Source organism: Lethenteron reissneri, chromosome 21, assembly GCF_015708825.2.
Source record: "Lethenteron reissneri isolate LAM-NWPU_2019-01 chromosome 21, ASM1570882v1, whole genome shotgun sequence".
In the NCBI taxonomy this organism is placed as follows: Eukaryota; Metazoa; Chordata; class Hyperoartia; order Petromyzontiformes; family Petromyzontidae; genus Lethenteron; species Lethenteron reissneri.
Window position 1 is genome coordinate 11,550,791 of NC_083799.1, and position 17,806 is coordinate 11,568,596.

Sequence of the window (17,806 nt, forward strand, 5' to 3'; positions counted from 1 at the left end):
TTTCACTTTGCTGGAGCCACTTAAGTGGGCCGTGACCGGGAATTGAACTCGGGTCACCGGTTGTCAATAACGCAGTGCTCCACACCCAACTTGTTAACATTTGCAAAAATTAAAAAAAGTTCCCTGCCAATTGCAAGAACTGTATCTAACACTGATGTCAATTTTTTTAAAATTTCAAATTAGTATTCTTCTGCGTGCACTGTATGTCACATGCCTTCAACTCGCAGCGACTCATCCAGCAGTGGATTGACACGTAAAAGGCACGAGGTTGTGCAGTTCTGAATACAGTCAGGGCCAGATTAAGATGTTGTAGCTCCCCCCTGGGCTACAGGTAACGTGAGGCCCCCCCCCCACCCCCAGTAATATTTCCAAAAATAAAACAAAGTTAAAGAAAAATCCAATTTATTTTTTAACAAGGCTAACAACAAATAAAAATTCAGCATCCGCAAACGAAATAACTTTTCGCTTAATCTCTGGAGGCCCTTCAGCTGTCGAAGGCCCCCTGGGATGCTGCCCCTAAAGCCACCCCTCCACGCCTTACAGTACGCACATCCCAGCAGTTCAAATGGCTACACCCGCAAAGCTATCCGGGACCTGAGGATGTCGTGTGGCAGTGGTGAATATACCGCAATGGGGCAAACAAACAAACAAACACCAAAAAAACCTACCTCCTGCCTCCTGGAAAGATGTCTTGCCAGCGTTGAAGAGTATAGACCGAGTTGCCAGCCTTGAAGAGTATAGAACGAGTTATCCTCTCGAGGCTCTAGCTCCCACTTGTCACTAGCCCTTCTGGTGTCAGAGTGTGGGAGTGTTTCGTGGGTTTGTATGAGCAAAACGCAGTTTGCAGGGATTGCCTCTGCAGCGTCGTACCCCCTGTGACGTCACTGCCGAGAACACGTGCAGTCGATGGTAAAAGGGGGTGCGGTTGCGAGCACGTGCTTTCATTATTTACTTGTTGTACAGTTTCCAAGTTGCCTGTCAACCAAACAAAAACAAGTGGCCAACTCGGCACCGGAGTTACTTCACGCAAGGCTGACTCTGTCGACGAGACGAGCCCCAGAGTTTGATTCGCACGAAATGAGCGCTGTTTGAAAAGACGCGTTCGCAAAACGATGTTTGGGGGCCGATTGGTTGCGAAAGAATGATGATTATTCATACATAGTACACGGTACACCTCTGCAATAGGGTGTATCATATACAGTACATGAAGAGTACATCACGTGTGTCAATCTACTGACGGATGAGGGCCTCGCCATGCCGTGTTGATCTTGGGGGTTATTTGACTATACTTCACCAAGGCTGGCCGGTGTGGGTTGAAGGCAGCCAGCAGAGGGTTTGCCATATTTTTCAATGACCAAACCAGGACATTTCTCGGTCAGTGTAGGTTTATTAAAACTGTACTGTACTGTAATACATTGCATCACACGACTGCACCGCTAACATAAATTCCTGCCACCAGACCACAGATCAAGCTCTCGACTGAGGGGTCAAATCAGGACATGCGGAAACCAACGCACGGTACATAAATGCATTGCACGATACTAGCGACAGCCTACGGCACGCGTTTTCTGAATTAAAAATTGTCAGCGGCGCAAAGGTTCAAATTAAAACACTACTTTATAAGGAGAAATATAGAATCGGTGACGTAGGCTAATGAACCTTATTCATAGCACGTGATTGGTGTGGAGCAGTGGTATAGCGGTTAAGCACGCTGCGCTATGAATCTGGTGACCCGAAATGGACTCACGGCTCTAAACACGAGTGACGGGTGATATCAGACCAGGTTATGATGGGATGAATATCAGACCCATGATAGATTATATTATTGTTTAAGTGGCAGTTGTCTTTACGCGTTTCGCAGATTGTCCAGCAGGTGGCAAAGGAGCTCCATGCACAATATGTGAGATGTGTTTAAATAGCTTAAACAGCAGACGAACATATACGTACTCGACAAGCAGAACTCCCTCCTGTGTCTTCATATATGACGAATAGAGATATTTTAATCCATTTTCAGACCATTATACAGCAGCATTTTGTAAGCGAGCAAAATGGACTGGTTTTCACATTGTGGATCTCAGCAGAATCATGCTCATAAAACAAATGCTGTCTCGTTCGATATTAAAGTTAACCTGTTGCCAGAACATTGAATACCATGAGCGTATCTGTATCATACTCAAATAATGAGCACGCATTCAAATTGTAATTACTAGAACTTCCAATATTAACGAAAAAAAGAGGTCCATGTTAATCCACTGCAGGATGAAGGCCTTCCCATGCCATGTTAGTCAAAGGGGTTGTTTGACCATACTTCACCACGATGGTCAATATGGATTGGTCAAGGAAGTGGACCCAAGCATTGTCCAGATATCCCTCTCCAGTGAAGTTAGGTATGCCTGGGAATCAAACTCAGTTTTACGGATTCAGTGCACCATCACTCCATCCTAACATCCCAAAATATGTATTTTATTGAAAGATATACACAGTAGCGGCTTGTGGGTCAGAACCATGAGTGATGGTGATGGCGTGGAGAAGCATTCATGCAGCAGTGGCTAGCTCATGGCTTATAACAATGATATGTTTTGGCAGCAGACTAAAAATGCAGATATCTCCTCTGCCATATACGTACGCATAAAATATGAATGCACCATTTACAGGAAGAAATGCAAAGAAATAATTTACCCAAGGAACACGTGGTTAAAGACTGGAACAGTGGTATACGTATTTCTTGGGTTCGTCATTAGGTGGACGCTTGTGTGTGCGCCCGAAACGTCGTGATTTAATTTTATTGTATACCTACGTGACTTTACTTTAATAGACTATTGGAATATTTTATTTTCAATGTTATTCTAATTGTGCTATCGTCATCTTGTCGAGAGATGAAGTGTCCATCCAGCAGTGCGTGATCCTCATTAGAGAACTCCTGCTGAGGTGCCTGCAAGTGATCTGTTATCCACATTAGCGATGCTGTGCTTTGCCATGCACTCTGCAATCGGGTAATTGTCAAGCGGATTTAAATTTTACCACAGTAGGTGATATACCAATTTTGATATAATGCATTTCGTACAATCATTAGTGATGACTGATGAGAAACGTGCCACACTTGATAACTCAGTTTAATTGAAGTTGTTTCTAATATCAAACTCAGGCCCAGGATGTCATTGGTGTTTAATTGTTGAGAAAATTCTGAAATATTTTTGCATTACGACTGCGTAAGTTTTGGCGGTTGTGCTGTGTAGTTCTGTTATGCATTTCCGGGTTGTACTGCGTGTTGTTCGGCATGATGTCTGACGTTTCGCTCCACGTGCTGGGAGCTTCTACAGGAACTGAGTTCTGTTCCTAAACAAACGTCAGAAATCACACAGAACAACACGTGGTACATACCAAAAACACAGTATGAAGACTTTCAGTCCTGTCCCCTAAATGCACCTCATTGGTTGTATATGAGTGGAGTGTTTAAACTTAAAACATAGTAATAATGTACCTTTTGCAAAAACCACCGTGGTATGCGGAATGACCTCAGCTATATACCCAGCCTGAATATGTTTGTCACATCTACACCGATTTCTTAATGCGTTTCCGCCGTTGCCATAGGGTTCAAACACTAAGCCATTAGTGTCTTGACATTCTGTGGAAAGCTGAAACCTTAGGTTGATAAATGTAATAACTGATAGGACACATTACCCGGATTACTTTCTGCTGACTGGTGCTACTTTATCCAAGGCTGTCACTCCTTCCCTTTGTAGTTGTTTTGTGACAGCAGCCCTGAGTGGTGTCACGTTTGGTTGTAAGTGACCGAGTGAGGGAGGGGTGAGCATTGGTGAGGATGGAACAAACGCAGAGATTGTGCTGTTATCAGCACAAGTGCGATGGCACAGTGGTTCTCGCACTTTGCTACAACACCGGTCACTTGAGTTTGACTCCCAGACGCAGATAACGTGGATTGCCCTGGGCCTCTGCTACATAAACTCAGCTTGAATGAATCCTCGTGCAGTGTTTTAGAGAGAGACAATGCAATTGGTTAAGGTGCTGGTCACATCACCCCCTCATGCGTGTTTCAAGCCTCAATAGGCGCTCGCTAACAGTCTCTAAGATTAAAAGGTAAATGTTTGTGTTTTTTCTCCATTTGCATGTGTGTGGGAATGTATACGTTTGTATGTGCAAGGGTATATGTGTGAATGTATGTTCATTAGATTACTGTACTGTATGCAAGAACGACTGGTGCCGCAGTGACGAGATATTAACTACCTCGCCTGGTGTACACGATGTCATGGATTCGAGCCCGACCCTGACGCCTATATATTTGGAGTTTGCATGTTCTCCCTGTGATCGCGTGGATTTTTCTCCGGGTCCCCTGCTTTTTCGCTCCACATTTACGCATTTGGAGTATTTGGCTGCAATACATTGCCACATGATAAGCCACTTCGTTGAGCTAACATTTGTGGCCAGGTCGCTTCTAAAAAAGAGCTACATATAGAATGGAAATAATAAAATAATAAAAATAAAACATAATAAAATAATTCTCACGACGTTTCGGCCACAACGCAAGCAGCCGTCCTCAGGTGAAGAATAGGTCTGTCGAGAAGGGAGGCCCATTCAGACTCTGTCTTCTCGACAGACCTATTCTTCACCTGAGGACGGATGCTTGCATTGTGGCCGAAACGTCGTGAGAATTATTTTATTATGTTTTATTTTTATTATTTTAATATTTCCATTCTACGTGACTTTACCGAAAGAACCAAGAAGATGAATCCCTGCAGTCACGAAAGCTTTAAATCTAAATTTAAGAGCTACATAGCTCGGTCGGCCATACCCGGTTAGAATAAAAAATAGTTCTATATTTTTTGTTTAGACTGAATGTGCGTGTATATTAAAGTATGCACAGTACGTGTGCATGTGCAAATGTGGAGGCACAGGTGATGTTAGATAAGTCGCTTTTAAGTTTGGTGTGGCCAGCACCAACCGTGGCTGACCACCTCAGTCTCTAGAGTTCAGATGTTCACAGACTGCACTTTGTACTGCACTCATTAAAGGCTAAGTCGGCCTAAGGGAGGCCCAAACACATTTGCTGACTTGACAGCCAGACGCTTGCATTAGACGTGAACACTGTGGAAGATTTTCACTGACATGGCTTAAAACCCCTTCACCTTGTTTATTTACTTTGCCTATGGCTGCTTCTCGATATTAAATATTCCCACGGTTTTCTACAGCATCTTGAGATGGAGCTGTATTTTTATCCTATCGCAATCCGTAATCTTTTATACGAAAGTTTTAAGTCAAAATTATAGATCCGTTTCCCTTACCACTCCCCTTACATGACCATATAGGTTCATCGGTCTATAGCTGCTGGTATTTTGTGTACCATTTGTTTACATTGGAGTGCCTCCAAAGCTGAACGTCATTGTCGAATAACCTCAGTTCAGTAAGACATGTTTTTTTTGGTATTGAGAGTACGTTTCTGTGTTGAGATGACGGTGTGAGTTGCTGTCAGCTTTTCTGACATCATGATACGAGTTGGGAATCTCTCACCTCTGATATTCTCGCACCATGAGCGACTGCCAAAAGACCATGATGTCTCTGGTCTGTTGCGAACTACATTTTTTTGTGACAATTAACTTTGGCCGTGGTACGTGAGCACGCGTAACACAGACCTCAACACATTTGTCAATCAAGTAAAACATGTCAGTGGCAACATCAAAGAGAAAATCTCTTCGTTATGAAGAAGGGCAATTGCCCGAAACATTACTTGGATATATACTTTTCCTTTTTGGGCAATGTTATTGTCGAATATGTTGAGGCTTTGTTGTGAACTGGCTCTGTTATGTATATTGTGGTGTTGACTTGGCTCCTGAAGGAAAGATAGTCGATACCTTGCATGATCTTTGTTCAATAGCTTCACATGAATGCATATGCCTTAAATTTCGATTTAAAGCTTTCGTGACTGCAGGGATTCATCTTCTTGGTTCTTTCGGTAAAGTCACGTAGAATGGAAATAATAAAACAATAAAAATAAAACATGATAAAATAATTCTCACGACGTTTCGGCCACAACGCAAGCAGCCGTCCTCAGGTGGAGCTTGTCATTCAGACTCTGTCTCCTCGACAGACCTGTTCTCCACCTGAGGACGGCTACTTGTGTTGTGGCCGAAACGTCGTGAGAATGATTTTATTATGTTTTATTTGTATTATTTTATTATTTCAATTCTACGTGACTTTACCGAAATAACCAAGAAGATTAATGTATATGCCTTCATAAGCACCTGTACATTGCATATCATTAAGCTTTTTCGTCAATTGCAAGACTATTCAACACAGTAAATCCAAGGTGTATTTGTTTTACTGTTATCTAATTACGCCTCAATAAAAGTTATTAAATCATAAACTCCAGTACGTTTACGATATAATATAGTGCAGTCGAGTGTTTTGCACACGTACAGCCCCGTTGTCAATCCACTGCTGGATGAGGGCCTCCCCACAGTGGGGGGCGTGGATTACTTTGATGGATTGGGCAACCGCCGTGCATTAAACCGGTGCTATAGGCTGCGGCGGGATATTGTGGGCAACAAGGCAGTGCAGCGAAATCCATCGTTGTTCGCTGTTGTACGTTTTACGTTTTAGAATCTGTGCTGCTCACCCTAATAAACCTGCATTGTCCAATGCAGCCGATGAACACACTCCAATTTTAATGTTTTACCTACGTGACTTTACCGAAAAAACCTAAGAATATGAATCCTTGCAGTCACGAAAGCTTCAAATCTAGAAATAAATACTCCAAATGGCTTAAAAATGCAAGCACGGTGGGTGTCAAGGCTCCGTTGTTGCTTCCACTGTAAAGCCAACAAACACGTCACACCCGCAAGGTTCACATTTCAGGATTAATCTCTGGACCACTTGTTTGGGTTGATCGGGTGGCCTGTCGTAAAGTGTCACAACACGCTCAGCCGCTCTCTGGCAAAGAAGCTGTTGGTGTGGATTGCCTCGTAGGCCCGAGAAACCTTGTTTAACTTTGAAATGAATCAACAACCACGTGCTGCCATGGGAAATTAGAACAAATTGGTTCAATTCCCTGTATAATTTATAAAACCAACACTAATATTCCATGCAACCGACATTTCGAACAGGCAACAGATGTTAATAGAGTATGAATGTACCGCACAAGGGATGAGTTTCGGATTTCATTTTTTGGATGCCAAGTTTCAGGCTCAATTTGGGACCTGATTTTGAATTTGAAATCATTATTGTTGCAGTTAATTTAATTAAACAAAATGCAATAGTTGATTTTCTTTAAAAAGTTCCACAAGTTAAAGAATAATTTAAACTCGAACGTGTATCGCCCTTTTCTTATCAAATAATGCTGTATCGTCAATATTACGTCACATGATGGAATTTAGATGGGAAAAGCATGGAAGCGTTGAATCTAAATTTTATTTTTTATTACAATCTTTTCGGTCCAAATTCATATTTTTTTGTTAAATGTCTCACACTAACACAGCCACCGTCGCTCGTGTCCTCGATATGGCGGTGGCTCTGCGATCTTACATTGCGATGCTAACAATCTCACAATACAATGGCCACCTCCCATGGGTGGAAAAAAAACAGATTTTTCCAGCGGCAGGCATCGGGTTTTTTCTTTAATACAACTAAACCCGATTTCGTGGAATTAAAACCTGGTTTAATGAATACGAAACTCTGATAGGCTTAGGCTGCTTCCTCGTCGGTGCTGCTATCGTACTCGGGGCCGTCGGGCACGGGGTAGTCGTAGAATGCGGCGGGCAGGTTGGTCTTGATGAACACGAGCTTCACAATCGTGGGCGCCAGTGAGTTCCTTAGCTTGGAATGGATGAAGCCCATCGTTGAGAAGTGCGGTTCTGCAATTAGAACCAATGAAACCGGATTTCTCCCAATCTCAGATGATCGGGTTTAATATAAAAAGACAATTAAACCCGATTGTAAAAAACCCGACTGTATCACCCTTGCCACCTCCGCACCTTCGTTGTCTTGGAAGCAGCTCTCCGACTTTACATTGACATGCACATTTCTCACTTTAACATCACTAGCTCCGCCCACTTCGTTTATGACCCATGGGCTACACACATTTCAAACCTTTAAAATATCCTGCCTCAGCAGCTTTCCCGCTATGTTTTTCTCCTGATGACGATTGCTTGTGTTGTAATCGAAACGTCGTAGTTTTTTGTTATTTTTGTTATTTTCTTTGAACCTATCTACGTGATTTTACCGAAAGACCCAAAAATATGAATTCCTGCAGTCACGAAGGCTTTAAGTCAAGATTTAATTATTATTCAATAAAGCACTCATGTGAGGTTCATCGTAATTAGATGACTGACGTGTATACATGATAATAAATCAGTTAATTGTCCCCACAATTGCAAATATGCAGCACAGCCTAGACAGCTTAGTACGACAGCTCACTGCACACCAAGCACTCATAAGCACTCGTGAGTAAATGCCAATAAGCATGCAATATACCAAGTATGTATCATATTTATATATAGTATTGTAAGCACATGCCTCATCAAGAAGAGGACCGATATGACGCAATGACTACTATCTGTCAACCGTATAGCCACAAATGAGAAGCTTCGTGGTAATTTGCATGAGCATGATACAGTCGCAAAAATGTAAGCCTCTACGCTGAGCCGTACAGCCTCTAATTACAGTGCTGTGTTTATAATTACACTTGGCTCGAGCAGTGCCCAATCAAAAATAGTCCCATCGGTTAGTTCACCCAGCATGACTCAACGGGTGGTCGGCGCAGTAACTGTAGCTTGAGCAACGCGCTGGGAAAGTGGCCAGTGGCCACACATTTCTGCCAGGAAGTATGAAGGGGGGCAACGGTGGCGAGATGTTAACTACTTCGCCTGGTATGCAGGAGGTCGTAGGTTCGTACCCAACCTTGACACCTGTATATTTGGAGTTTGCGTGTCTCTCTCCCCGTGGTTGCGTGGATTTTTCTCCGGGTCCTCCGGTTTTCCCCTCCACATTTAGAAACATGCGTTGAGAATAATTGTCTACTATAAATTTCCACGTGAAAAGCCACTCCGTTTAGCTATCATTTGTGGCCAGGTCGCTTCTGAAAAAGAGCTATATAGCTCACTGGGCCTTACCTGGTGAAGTAAAAACAATCGTTAGTTTAGTTATTAGAATATGAATACGCGCACCACGCCCAATTCCGTGAACAGTCGTGGCCAGTAAATTTCACACAGGATGCTGCCGTGGTGTGGCGGTTAGCACAGGGGCACTTCCAGAGGCGGCTGGTTCGATTTAATCTCTAGTCAAGGCAGTTGAAACGATGGGAAAGTTTTGTAAATTCACTCCACCTCTATCCATACAGCAGTACAGTACTATAATATGAACTTTAAACTATTGGTATTTTACCAGGTAAGGTTCACTGAGCTATATAGCTCTTTTTAAAGAAGCGATCTGGTCACAAAAGATAGCTAAACAAAGTGGCTTATCGTGTGGAAATGTATAGCAGCCAAATACTCTAAACGCGTGTTTCTAAAGGTGGCGTGAAAAAGCCGGAGGACTCGGGAGAAAATCCACGCGACCACGGATAGAGAGGCACGCAAATTCCAAATATACAGGCGTCAGGGTCGGGATCGAACCGACGACCTGTATACCAGGCGAGGTAGTTCACATCTCACCACCGTGTCCCCCCTTCATACTTGCTGGCAGAAGTGTGTGGCCACTGGCCACGTTTCCAAGGCTTTGCTAACTCTTTATAGATAAAAAAAGAAATATGTATCAAGTGAAATACACCACTGAAAATCACAAGACAATTCTGAAAAGCAAACTCCAACACTAGTTACCGTACTGGGTAGTTCTAATCTGGGACTGCCTGGCAACCCTGACGTTTCTGCACTGCGTGGGGATGCAGCTGCCAATAACTCAGCACAGCTTTACACGATATTCATGTTATGATCTTTGTGTGTGCTATAAAAAAAATGTAATTGCGCAACATATGCGTGCCACAGTATATGCTCGTGTTCTTCATTGCAAGGCCCGGGGACCACTGGCGGCCCTTGGTGGCCTTTAGTGTGGCCTCTGAAGCGCGGCCCCCGACAATACACAAATGTGAAAACACCCCCGATAAACCCCAATTGTTTCAAATGCGTGGTGGTCCTCACACTGATGATGTCTTATTGGCGAGAGTGGCCCCTCTGCAAATGGGTGGATAACAGTGGTATACAGGGTGTATCCGCCCCCGCTATTTTGAGGACACGCCATTCCTGCATAATTACAGTTGACATGAGGTGCAAAAAGAGGAAGTCTCCAAATTAGCAACAGCCATTGCTTACAGGCCATGGTTCCTATAGCTGCAGGACTCATGTGTGCTATGACTTTAACGCTCAAACTGATTTTAACACAATATCTGCACAATGACACCCTGTCATATTTGCACTATGTTACCCTATTTGCATTTTTGTAATTTTATATTGTATATTATAGCTATTGTATATTTTAGATTTTATTTTATTAAATTTTTATATGCTTTAGATCCTTAGTATTAGTTAGACTTGTACCTTTAGTATAGTTAGACTTGTAAACCACTTATTTAAGATTTAAGATTCCTATATGTTGAATGTATGCACCTTCCGGCCAAAGTACATTCCTTGTCTGTACGAACTTTCATGGCGAATAAAACCCTTTCTGATTCTGAAGAAGGGTCATTGCCCGAAACATCGCCCATTACTGTATTTGTGTTTCCATTTTAAGACAATGTTATTGACGAGCGCGCTGAGTTTGTTTTTTTATATATACTTATATATATTTTGATTTATGTAGTTTAGCTGGCCAGTGCACACTTCCCGTGGCTCTTATTCACCACTTTGTCTCGGAGAGAGAGAGAAGGCATTTCAAACTAAACTTAACTGATGACACATCGCTGGGTTAATCATGTCCATGTTGAGGTAGTGATCGCAACCTCAGAATGGATGGGAGCCAGGACCAGTTGAGATGTCACTCGTCACTCCTGTAAGCCCACCCCCGCCCCCCGCTCCTGCCGCTGCACCGGCATCACCCCGATCAATAATTTGAGCCTCCAGTCAGCACCCATGAGAACTACTAACACGGCCCCCTGCCTCCAGCCACTGCCAAAAGCTCCGTTCAAAATGTTTTTTAATGTTCGTCCAATGCTGGCATGTGTCTCCTCCGATTAGCGCTGGTTGTTTACGTACGGTGCGAAAGAAGCTCAGAAGTGCGGTGTCAAAGGGGGAATGCCCAAAGCAGCAGGACAATCACCGAGCGAAAGAACTTGCTCATTGCAAGTGGACATGCAAACATCTCGTTAACGGTTAACCTCGAAGTCAAACGGTGCAACATTGCTGGGCGTATCTCCATTCCTACCTCCGTGCACATATTGACATAGCCGACAATTATCCACACAGTGCAGCTTGCATATAAGCACACCGTATATAAGTACAGTCTGATTTATGATTTAAGAACTGTATTCTTGCTTTTCACTGGTGGGGGAAGGCAAACAGATACTTCTCATACAAGCGCACCTTGGATATCAGCACAACTGAAATTATTCCCAAGGGGCATTCTTGTATCCAGTTAAAAAATATATAATTTGCGAATATATCGGTATGATGAAAAAGTACCCGGTGAATATTGATATATTCAAAACTATAACTAATCTATATAAATAACATTATGATGAACACTTACTGTTAATATGAAGTAAACATATTCAATCTACAGTGGTGTGAATCTTTACACTCTTAAGTGGTGTTAATCCATGGCATCTACAAATATGTAAATCCATAGAATCTGAAGGATGTCAGTATATGTGAATCTATAAAGTATCATGTTGTATCAATCCGTAGAATCTTCAATGGTAATAATTCATATAATCTGCAGTGGTTTGAATCCGTACAAACTGCATTGGTGTTAACTTGGTTTGAAAAATTTTACACGTAGGCTTTCGCGACCAATATTGCTGAAAGCAATCGGGTTATTAAAACAAAATACCAGATATTGCGGGAGTAACTGACAAATTAGTTAGAGTTTTGGACAAACAAAAAAATCAGAGTAAGATTTGGCACGGGACACAACATTCAAAACTAGTATCTTGTACAAAATATGAATTGCCTAAGTTATCAACAGAAGGTGTGTATCGGATTAATTGCTTATGTGGCAGACGCTTTATTGGACAGACGGGACGTAACATTAGAGTAAGACTAAAAGAACACCAACGAAATATTAAATACTCTTAAACACAACTGTCGGCAGTTGCAGAACAGGCTTGCCAACAAGGACACTCCATTTATTTTGATACCGTTGGAGTGTTGTGTTAAACTAATTATTGCTGGCCGAGACTAATTCGAGAATCCATTGAAATTGAGAGAAATACCAATAGTCTTAAGCCGCTCTGACAGCTACAGGCTGAGTGCGGCCTGGAAGCGTTTTTGTTAATTAATAAATCTTACAACTGCATTCCTTATAGAGGAAACACATGCTAATGAACTGATTACTAACTACTATATAATTGCAATACCGCCTCTGATCTCTGCACCTGATAGAGTTATGGTGATGACGTCACCCTGCTGCTCTATCTAAGACCGGAAGCAGGTGGATGGCTTCACTATTCTGGCAAATCGCCCGATGATGCTGGATGTAATTACCAGCGAAACGTCGTACTCAAATTGTAAATGTTGTGGAGACACTCTTCAAACACACCGGTGGGCTGAAGTAGTAGCTAATTGGCGCGTTGTTTATGTGACAAATCCCTTACTGGCTGTGTCGGGTGGTGGAGGGTTACGACACATTTATACTCGCCCAAAAACCTTAATTGTGCTTTAAAAACACTACGGGTATATCATTACTGTATACCCATTGCTCTTCATTCAGTTCAGTTTCATTCATTAGGTGTAGCCCTGTGAGCCATGAGGCTCTTGACTCGGGTGCAACCGCAACAAACAAAACATGAACAAAGAACATCTTCAAGTGACGACGCGCAACAGAAACATCCAGGAAAAACCAGAAAAATCGTCCAGAAAAAAGCACCACATATCAACGCTATGTGCAAAAATCCCAGTGGGATGCAAGTCAAACAATAACAACCATAAGACAATTTAGATTAAAGTTATCAGGCTAACTCCGTACTTCAACAAACAAACATGGCTTAACCATGCGTTTTCGGAATCACCAAAATAAAGCGATAAAAACAATGTAACAGTGATCATATGAACTGTAAATCAATTTAACAATAAACGATATACAACACATATACGACCAAACTTTGCAGCCATAGCTGGCAGCATGAGTCACTCCATAACAGCAGGAGTATCAACATTTTTCAATGCACCTTTAAAGATCAGCCCACTATAATAAAAACTCAAGATCATACTTTGCAGTGGACATCCAGAGTGGTGCATTTGATTTCAGGCCACTCTGCATCGCAGTGGCAGCGGGGTGTGTACAGCTCCTCAAGAGCAGCTTTGAGTGCAGATCTCACAGGTAGTGATTCAAGTTTTAGTTTATTGGTAATAGCATTCCAGACCCTGGGGGCATCAACAGCAAAGGACTTTCCTCCAGTATTTGTACGGCAATAAGGAATGTGAAGCTGGTAAATGAGCAAAGACCTTAGGTCACATTTGTTCTTCGAAACAGTGAGGAGATCCAGCAGGTAGTTTGCTGATTTTTTTGTAAGTACATCGTGAATAAATAAGATCTGATGCACAAGCCGTCGATCATTAAGAGATGTTAAGTTTGACCCAATGTAGAGATCGCAGTGGTGGGTCCTATATGGACAGTTCAATGCAAATCTTAAACCGAGTGATAAATTGGGTCAAGCTTCTTCAGTACAGTACTGGGGGTTGATTTACATACGATGTAACAGTAATCAAGTAGAGGAAGTATGGTAGCTTTTATCAATTCCAAACGAAACATAGGGGGGAAGCAATACTTGTGTCGATACAGAAAACCTATTTTTTATTTTGTCTTTTAACCAATATAATCAATGTGATCTTGAAAATTCAGTTTTGAATCAAAGATGACCCTAAGATACTTTTAGATCTTGACTTGCTCTATTTGATAGTTATTTAAGGAATGTAATTGGGGAAAATAATGTCCTGCTTTAGTCCTGGTGAGAAGCATAGCACCTTGGTTTGGAGGTATTCAGGACTAGTTTAAGAGCAACTAGCTGATGTAGTTTGTTGAAATTATCCTGGAGCTTAGCAATCACGTCATCCGGCGAGCAGCCAGCAGTAATCAGTATCGTGTCATCTGCAAACAGATTTATCCTGGAATGATCCAGGTCAGTGCCCAAGTCATTGACATGAAGAGAGAACAAGAGGGGGCCGAGGATGGAACCCTGTGGAACCCCTTTTGTTATCTTAGCACTGTTTGACCTCCAACCACCTATGAATACAGTTTGGGTGCGAGAAGAGAGGTACATTTTTAAGCATTCCACTGCGTGTTTGGACAAACGGAGGCAACTTAGTTTACTAAGCAGGATGTTGTGGTCGACTGTATCAAAAGCTTTGGACAAGTCAAGAAAAAGACTGGCGCAGTACTGCTTATTATCAATGCTACTGTAAATGTGATTTAGAGAGTCTAATGCATCAGATGTGGTGCTGTATTTTTTCAGAACCCAGATTGGTTTAGATGTAAGAGATTGTTGTCGGACAGGAAACTGCTAATTTGGTAGTTCCATAATTTAAAAAAAATGTTCATCAACGGGGACAAAATTGAGATAGGCCGGTAGTTATTTGGATCATCTTTAGGGCCCCCTTTGTGAAGTGGACGATCATAGGAATGTTTCAATTCTAGAGGTACCGATGCTTTTTTTATGGACAGGTTGAAAATATGGGCTATAGGTTTGTATATTAGGTGACCAACAGTTAGCAGAGCAAAGACGGGAATACTAACCGTTCCGGTAGAGGAGGACCCTTTGAGGTAGGACGGTTGTTTCGTGGATAAGCTGGAAAGTAAATTCGTTTAATGTTTGGACAGGGGTGTAGGAAATTACATGAGCAGGGGTGACTCCCAATACATTATAAAAAAGGTCACCAGCTTCAGAAAAACGAAGGTTAAAATTGTCGACTATTTTTTGGGGCTCTGAAAAATAGTCCCCATTTTGGCTAAGCGCAACGGGAAGATGATCTGTGTTAGATGCCTTTTCGATACATTTTACTGTTTTCCAGAAGACCTTGGCATCGCCACGTGATTCCAGAAGAGTGGAGGAAAAGTAAGTATTTTTTGCATGCCATATTGTTTTGACACATCTATTCCTTAAAATCCTGTATTCTAGCCAGTCACTGACCAAATTACTTTTTCTGAGCACATGCCCAAGCCTTGTCCCTAGTTTTCACGTGCCTTTAATTTAAAATCTAACCAACAGAGCATGTTTGTCAAGAATTTGGAGAAACGTGTACCCGAAGGTCTCCCAAGCCGTAGTCAGGTTGGGGATATCGCAGACCTTGTCAATATCAGAGTGAAGCACATCATTAGTAAATGCCTGTACGCTGAAGTGTCTCATGGATTGCAAGGCCCTCGGGCCACTTGCGGCCCCTGGTGGCCTTTAGTGACGTGCGGGCCCCCCGATAATACACAACAAGTGAAAACACCCCCCCCCCCATCGCCATCCTCATGCTGCTGCCAAACCCCCAATGGTTTCAAATGTGTGGCGGCCCCCACACATTGATGATGTCTTATCGGCGAAAGGAGCCGTCCATAAATGACGTCACGCGATTTTGGACGATTTTTGACCCCCCAACCCTTGTCACACGGCGTCACAAAAAGTCAGACCCCCCCTCAAATATGACGTCACAAAGCCTTGCCCCCCCCCCCCAAAAAAAAATAAAACATGCTGCAAATCGCTTTAAACTACAGTATTGTCATTGTAGTGCGTATTTAATGTGGTGCTGCACTTTGATGTTGTAGGAGAAAACGTTTATTAAAAAGTCTATTTAATTAAATAGAACGTGTTGTCTATAGTTATTTAAAGTTGCGCATTTTGATCTGACGTCACATTTCTTACCTCCCCCCCCCCTTGTCACACATCGTCACAAATGTAACGTCATTTATGGACGGCCCCAAAGTGGTTCCCCTATCCCCCCCCGCTCTAAAAATGAGTGAACAACACTGCCGTAGATGAACAGGAAGAATAGGTGAGCGGATATTCGTTTTTTTTTCTTTTTCGCGGTCAACCTACATCGTCCAAGGGATGACGACCGGCGTCGTGGCTGACTGGGTTCGCGGATTAGGAATCGTCGGGAGTTCTTCCACTGTGAGCGCCGGAGTTGAGTAGCGTGTCCCCCGCTCTTGCTGCAAGTGAAGGTGGTGGTGGGGTGGGTGGAATGTGTGCGTCATGCAGTGTGGGAGGGTAGGCAGGGCGTCTCCTCGTGCCTGTGGGAAGGGCGGCGAACCAGCAAGCCTCACTCTGACGGCACACACACAGCAGTCGTGACATAGTTTGCAGGCAACAAGTTGTGTGTCTCTCTGTGGGTGTGTGTAAGTGAGACGTTGCTTCTTTTGCAAACACAGCCTGTGCCGTGGAGCCACATTCATCCCTTCGTTACATCTCCTCTCTTCATCCATTCATCTCTTCCCCCCCCTTCTCCTCCTCCTCCCTTCCCTGCATCTCTCTCGCGCTCTCAGCCTGCCCTCCCTACTACCATTACTCATTGCCGGCAACAACGTGCGCGCGAGAGAGACCGGGAAGTGAGTAAGAGTGCTTGCACATTCTCAGGGGCGGGCGTGCGTTAAAGTAGGTGCACGAAGGGGCTTTGACGCACCGAAGTCGAGCAAGGAGGCGAACGTTGGATTTGACAAGAGGACTATGGCGGAGCAAGAGGATTTGGAGTTTGGCAAGGCAGACTTTGTGCTGCTGGATAACATCACCACGGAAGACTTCTTGGCCAACATGAAGCTCAGGTGAGCGAGTGAAAGAGATGGTGTCATTGACACGACTCTACGTATTCTTCACGTACGCCGAGGTGGTACCACCCCAGCAGTGAGTTGAGAGTGGATGATGCGCACGCCGCGAACGTTGCGAATTATTTGCCCGCAATAAAGTTGCAAACAACAACAACAACACAGTTGTACAGCTACTGTTTGTCAATCCGCTGCTGGGGGTTATTGGTGGCTGTTTGACCATACTTCACCGGACTGGCCAGTACGGGTTAGTGCAGGGTGGGTGGGAGGGTGGTGATTTGGTCGAACCAGTTCTGATATAACACTGATGTTAGCCGGGACTAAGAATCGAACTCAGTCTTCCTATCCCTTCCCCTCCCCACGTGTGCAGTACAGTTCCCTTATGATCGGACCTCTTGGCGAGGCGATAGAATGCATTCACTTGGTAGACTTTGTGTGTGTTTGTGAGATACGTGGTTTCTACGTGCAACTTTTAGACCGCGTTTGATACATCACTCGCTTGCTTGCAACGTCCGAGTTAGAATCACAAGTTGTCAGCCCCTTTCTAGATCCACTGCTGAGTGAAGATCTCCCATGTGGCTCATGAGCGCTCATGAACGACGACTCAAATTGAGTACCACTTTGTGCTGGTTGTCATATGAGACGACAACTATAGCTCCCGGCCACAGTAATGTGGAATTACCCCACCACCCCCCCCTCACTGCCTTTAGAGCAAATAGCGATTGAGTGTTATCTGTGCTCCTTTTGGGTATGGAACAGACGCATGGATTTGTTTCCGAATGCAGCCGAATGGGTTGGGAAACGCCTAGGTAGCCTCGCCTAGGTAGCTGACGACGAAGAAGTGATGCACGGTTACAGTGCTTATTTGAGCCTGTGGTAGGGTAAAGGTGGAGCGGTGGCGCTGTGG

At 43.4% G+C, this 17,806-nt stretch overlaps 2 protein-coding genes across 5 annotated transcripts in view; one reads left to right on the forward strand and one right to left on the reverse strand.

The window, feature by feature from the left end:
- LOC133345234 (uncharacterized) overlaps nucleotides 1-749 on the reverse strand; it is a 32,996-nt gene extending 32,247 nt beyond the window's left edge. For all 4 annotated transcript variants that reach the window (XM_061555816.1, XM_061555812.1, XM_061555813.1 and 1 more), the window contains exon 1: nucleotides 669-749. The gene's annotated coding sequence lies outside the window, so the exon portion shown is untranslated. The remainder of the gene's footprint in view (nucleotides 1-668) is intronic.
- Nucleotides 750-16,393: 15,644 nt separating this feature from the next.
- Nucleotides 16,394-17,806, forward strand: part of MYO1D (myosin ID) — a 133,508-nt gene continuing 132,095 nt past the window's right edge. The window contains exon 1 of the mRNA XM_061555817.1: nucleotides 16,394-16,899. Within this exon, the coding sequence (XP_061411801.1) occupies nucleotides 16,805-16,899 (95 nt within the window). The 5' untranslated portion in view covers nucleotides 16,394-16,804. The remainder of the gene's footprint in view (nucleotides 16,900-17,806) is intronic.